Below are 6,473 nucleotides of genomic sequence, written 5' to 3' on the forward strand. Positions count from 1 at the left end.
AGGGTGCGTCTTATATTCCGAAAAATACGATAATGTGCATACATTTAAGTATACATTTTCCATATAAAAATAATTATGTTTTACAGAAATTTAAAAATTGTGAGTTTTATTTGTCATTTATTAAGGTATTTGCTTCAAATGATTCAATAATTTTTGAAAACTTTATGTACATTGTATATGATATTACTAGATCATTTCTTTTAAAATGTAATTAATTTGAAATTCTAATGACCACTAGATAACAAACTTATCTTACTTGACCAAAGTTGTGTTTCTTAGTGATCTAGCATGATTACATATCGTGGTCACCCAACCAGTAGACAGGGAAAACTAAATAGCTTGCTGCAAACCTGTATTGTCTCTCGGAAAACGTATAAAAGTGTGATTACCTTCAAAAATCAATTAAATTATTTCTTAAATACTTTTTTAAAGAAAGCATTTGTTTTTACTTTATTTGTATAAATCCATTAGTTTTTCTTTTTATGAGGATTAGTCTAAAATATTGTAATTATCAACATATAAATACTGTATATTGAACCAATGTCTCACGTCACGTTTTGAGAATTTCTTACATTTCAGAATATTTTAAGAAGCGACTTAAGGCAAATAAATGTTCTGACTTTTCTAAATCACAAAGAAGGCAATATGTATAAGAAATAATTTAGCTCTTGCAAGATTATTTTGTCCATGTTCTTGTTTTCACTGTTTTTTATTCTTTTATCTTTCTTGGATTGAAATACATTTTTAAAACTGTTCTTTCCATAATTAGTAATGTACTTTACTCAACTTGTTGGAATTGATTCTCACTTGCAGTGCCATCTTTACACATTGTGTTACATAGAAATGTGCAGCCACACACACACACAAACAAACAAACACAATTCTGAAACACTCTGACCATAAAATCATGTGTTAATAATGTAATTTGGGTTTTTATGTGTAATGTGTTCCTTGAAGGTCATCACTTAATATTTATTATTTTGGCTTCTTTTTTTGGCACTAAGGAATTCAGTGTTACCATCTCAGTTGTTTCTTAACAAATGATTTCAGTGATCTTCACATCTTATGACTAACTAGTAATGATTTTGATATCTGGTTCCATAGAATATTCCTGAATATTTGTAACAACTATATATATGTGTAAATATTTTAATCAATAAATATCAAAACTCAGCTTTATTTGTATAAAACATAAGATCATACCTCACAGTCCAAAACAATTAAGTAACGTCCATCAGCGGATGACTGAACTTTCTTTCCTCCTTGACCTGTATAAGTTTTAAAACTTTTAGTGCTAATAAATTAATTTAAATCACATTCATAATACAAAAAGATATCTTACAGAAAACATTATAATCTATTTTGGAAGTGTTACTCTTGTATTAATGATCCCAACTATTAATGGTAGTTTACTTCTGAAGTGGTATTCTAGTCCTAGTGTTACCAACTATTAATGGTAGTTTATTCTACTAAAGTGGTATTCTAGTCCCAGTGTTACCAACTATTAGTAGTAGTTTATTCTACTAAAGTGGTATTCTAGTCCCAGAGTTACTAACTATTAATGGTAGTTTATTCTACTAAAGTGGTATTCTAGTCCCAGTGTTACTAACTATTAATGGCAGTTTATTCTACTAAAGTGGTATTCTAGTCCCAGTGTTACCAACTATTAGTGGTAGTTTACTTCTGAAGTGGTATTCTCATACCAGTGATCCCAACTATTAGTGATATTTTACTTCTTGGGTGGTATTTTCATACCAGTGATCCCAACTATTAGTGGTATTTTACTTCTTGGGTGATATTCTTGTGTCAGTGGTCCCAACTTCTGAAAGTTCATATAAATTACACAAACAATAAAAAATTATTACAAAACTTGTATATTTCTTGAAAGGTTTATGTTTCTAAAGACCAGATAACAAATTATCATAACAAACATACTAAACTAATGATATAATAGTTCTAACATCCATTATTTTTACAAAAAACATTATTTCCAGTCAACAATGCAGCATGTAATGATCACAGTTACTGAACCAGCCAGCATAGACAGCCATATTAATCACAACCTAAATTTGAAAGGTTCTTTTTCACTATCAGTTACAGAATTTTTTAGAATCTTTTATTCTAAAATCCAGAAAGCTAGAAAGAAAATTAGATTTTTCAATCTTAACCAATAGTTTAAGTCTCCTTCAAGTGTCATCTCGAGCTACAAATTTGTTGCTTTACCATTGGCAGGTTTTTATAGGAAAGAAAGCAAAACATTACAAGTTCATATTACACAAGTTTTATCTTCTTTATCATCCACAAATTGTAACTCATTTGCTATTTTAGTTCTGATGATAATTGCTCAGATTTTCCTGGTTGTTTACAAATTCTTTGAATTTATTTACATTTTTTATGGCTTTTTGTTCATTCACATATTTTTTTTTTTTTAATGCTATTTCTGGGGCAAGAGAAAATGTGAAGTAACAAGAAACATATTTCAACATAACACTGGTAACACATACTTAACACTGGTCTATTGCATGTAACTCTCTTTCCAATAGTACTACACAGGTTGTTTTGATGGATATAATTTGTCTTCATTCAATAAAAGATTAAAAACATATTTCAATGAATTTGGGGTTGAGGGTGGGGAGCAAAATTTATGCTTATCATAAAATCCAAGTCAAGTTTGCTTGATAAACTGACATACAATAATTTCTAACTTTGCATATGTTCTCAGAATTAACTAAAAATGAATTTCCAAATCACTTTTTAAATAAAATTTAGATGATAGTTGTTCACCAAAGTGTCAATAAAAGTTAACAATAAAAAGTGTAAAAAAAAAGGTACTTTAGCTATACCAGGTGGTGTGTTAAATTAAAAAGATAATTTTGTTTGTTTCTTGAAATTTGAGCAAAGCCAATTTGGGGATATCTGCACTAGCCATCTCTAACTTTAAAGTGATAGATGAAAGGGAAGGCAGCTAATCAAACCACCCATCAACTCTTGGGCTACTCCAATCAAGTAGTGGGATTTAACAGTCACTCTTATAATGCACTCATGGCCCCGACTTGTGGAGCAGGATTTTATTTTGGAAGTAAAGATGGATGAACCATGGAACTCCCAGTCCAGTATACTAACCACTGGTCTAAAAGACAATATACAAACAAATCGTAGTGTGGATATTATCCGAAACTGGTGCACCAAAAATCAATAAAAAGAGAAACAAAACAACCACAGTAGGCTTAAAGTCAACAGCTTAGATGACCAGTTGTATAATGTTTAGTATAATACTTGTTTATTTTTTTAAGAGAAACATTTCATACATATGTTTTTGATTACTCTCAGAGCTCAAAAACTTATCTTAATTGAAAACCTATCAAAAGTGGTAGTTTGTTTTGGATATTCATATTAAAGCTAGACAAGGTCTAGCTGGCTAGCTGCCCCTAATTTTGGACTGATACAATAAAGGGGAGGTAGCTTGTTAACACCACCAATGAACAAATCTAGGGCTACTCTAATTAAAGAATAGTGGGATTTGACTGTCACTCTTACAATACATCCCTGTCACAAAAGTGTGGGACATGATTCTGTGATAAACCATAGATGCTTGACTTCACAATACATCCTGTTAATCATTTAGAGTTAATTAACACAAAATCTCAACGAATAGTTAAAAGTTTAGTTTCTTATGTTAAACAAACAAAATGTACAACTATATATAAATGTTTACTTTTTGCATATAACCTAAACACACCAAGTAAGCTACCATTACCAACAATGTACAGACAAGAGGTCATCAGCACAGTTTTAAAAAAATCATTTGATATGCAAGTAGAAAAGTTACAATTTTCCTATATTGAAAATGTATTTCTGAGAGATACTTACCTCCACTCACATAAGTAGTTATATTCGTTCAGTGCTGCCCTCTATATGCAAAATTTTTTTATGCATGCCACAAGCCTTCTGCCTCCCTTCCATTGGAAATGACTTATTCCAATGTGTCTCTCATGCAAATCATCATGCAACAACCCTCCACCAATGAGAGTGCCATACACTCTCATTACTTGCATTACTCTCATTAAATGAGTTAGCACACAGGACCACACACAAAATGTGCATTGAATAAAAAAAAAAAAAAAGACCCAAAACTCATGGCTTACTAACTGTTCTAAAGCATTTGAGTTTTGGGCCTTTTTTTATATTCAAAACTTAAAGTAATATTAAAGCTGAAAACAACATTTACTTGATAAGTGAATGAAATAAAAGCAGTCATTAGAAATAAATAAAACAAAAAATTTAAGTTTTTCAGTAGCTCTTATCTAAAACTGACCTTTAATTAATTATGGCATTTTTTTGCATTAAGAAACAAGTCATCTGGAAGAAATATTAAACAAATCATCACCCATTTTTATACATACCTAGGAAACAAGAGCTTGGCAAAAATATTTCAGGCTTTACATTAAGATGCTTGTTTAGCCACATTCCAAATTGGCCGTAACCCTGGAGTAAATTATCATAATCAAGAGACAAGAGGTCATCAGTACAGTTTTAAGAAATCATTAGACATGCAACAAAGAAAAGCTGGTTTATTACAATACAATACAGCTTATTGATAACCATTATGACAACTTGCTGGTAAGTGATTCTGGTCAGTAACCAGGTAGATGTTTCAATAGCAAAACTACCCAGAAAACAGTTTATTCTGGTTTTGTTGAACTATGCTCTTCACTGATCCAATGTTACTTGTAAAAGTTTACAAAGCTTTAAGTAAAATTTTTAAAACGTAAACAATTGATAAATAATTAGGACAACACATTTATATTTAACTTTGTTAATAAATTGTTAAAAACATATGACTTATTATATCATTCTACTACACATTTATTTCCACCCAATAATCGTTTGATATAAATATTTTCCTTGATCTAAAGAAAACCAAAACTAAAACCAAATGTAATTTTGAATTTCAAGTGGCTGCCCATTGAAACTTCTGCATGTTTAATTTGTTCTTTACCTGTTATATTTAACTATAATCATACAAGAACTGCTTTGGATTTTTTTTCATGTACAATCTACTTTTGAAGGTGAATGATCAATAAAAATGGTGGATCTACAGAGGTTTGAGTACATTATATTAAAACAATTTTAAATATGTAAATCAGTGGCTCATTTGAAAACCATAGCAGTTAGTCACAGAAGAACTGGCACGTATCACAACTACATCTTGACATTGTTTATCATTTTGTGGGAAGCATGATGCCACCAAAAATTGATTGCTTTTGTGAAGGGTATGTTATAGCCCTCTTTGATTCAAAATATTCATACATTCAGGTCAAGATGTAGTCAGATCACAGGTACCCCTTGAACTTAATATTACTGAAAAATAAAAGAATATGGATCAATTTGGGGCACCAGAACCATGTTATAAGAAACCTGCAACAAGTCATATCTATGCTGTGGTAAGCAAAGTGCAGTATTTTGTAAGAAGTGAGAATCCATAAACATAATGATTAGTGCTAAAAGCCATCAACATGTATATCGGGTAACAGTACGCAACATAATCAAGCTGTTTTTGAATTTTAAATTTTGTGAAGTGTGGGATACCTCCAACATATATAATCCAGAAGCTGGAGAATCAAAGATATAATCATGCTATTCCATATTAAAACATACTTCTCAACAATATATATTTCAAGCAGTCCAGCAAACCTAAAATTAGTTAAGGCAACAAAATTATATAAGTTATATAAAATCTACTTGTTGAAAGTGTGTAGGAAGTATATTTTATTCTACAAACATAACAGGATTTAACATTAACAAAATACTCAGGATTTTGTAAATATTGAACTTGTATTTTATACGTTTTACATCAAGTTATAGAACTTACCACCCCTACTGCATCAGCTACTTTGTTACAACTGATAACACTACAACAATCAGAGGGACTGAAGTGCTCAGGAAAGTTGTATAGTTCTTTCTGAAATGCAGCTTGGGCCTAAAAGAAAAAAAATATTCAAAAACAGATATCATGAACAGTTTTTCATAAAAAATAATTTCTTTCAAAGAATTTTATCATAGAATGGTGATTTAACTATAGTTTTTATTGATTATATTAATCTTTTATTCAAAAGTAATCCTCCTTCCTCCCCATGGCCTATGTCTTGCATACATCTGTGGTTATCTTGGTTAAGTCTGAACTTTTACTAATAGTGTGGCTTAACACCATAGCCAAAAGTACTGCTAACAGTTAGGATACTAAAATGATGAAACAATGCATTTAATTAAATGGATTTACAACAAATGAACATAAACTTGCGCAAAATCTAGATCTGAAGGAAGCCCTGCATGCTTTTGCAGCAAAAAAGGTCAGATAAGTCACATTTTAATAATAAGTAAGATAATATGTTTTTCTAACAAACATAATTTATCATCAATGGTTTGGGTGCATTTGGGAAATCATTAGCTATATTACGCTCTTCATAAACACC

The 6,473-nt window shown here is 30.5% G+C and overlaps 1 protein-coding gene across 1 annotated transcript in view; it reads right to left on the minus strand.

The window, feature by feature from the left end:
- LOC111083143 overlaps window positions 1-6,473 on the minus strand; it is a 20,786-nt gene that overhangs the window by 6,113 nt on the left and 8,200 nt on the right. The window contains exons 8-10 of the mRNA XM_022379429.1: window positions 5,873-5,980; window positions 4,404-4,485; window positions 1,204-1,268 (exon numbers count right to left, since the gene is read on the minus strand). Coding sequence (XP_022235137.1) covers window positions 1,204-1,268; window positions 4,404-4,485; window positions 5,873-5,980 — 255 coding nt within the window. The remainder of the gene's footprint in view (window positions 1-1,203; window positions 1,269-4,403; window positions 4,486-5,872; window positions 5,981-6,473) is intronic.

This window comes from Limulus polyphemus, unplaced genomic scaffold (genome assembly GCF_000517525.1).
Source record: "Limulus polyphemus unplaced genomic scaffold, Limulus_polyphemus-2.1.2 Scaffold8343, whole genome shotgun sequence".
NCBI classification, from domain to species: domain Eukaryota; kingdom Metazoa; phylum Arthropoda; class Merostomata; order Xiphosura; family Limulidae; genus Limulus; species Limulus polyphemus.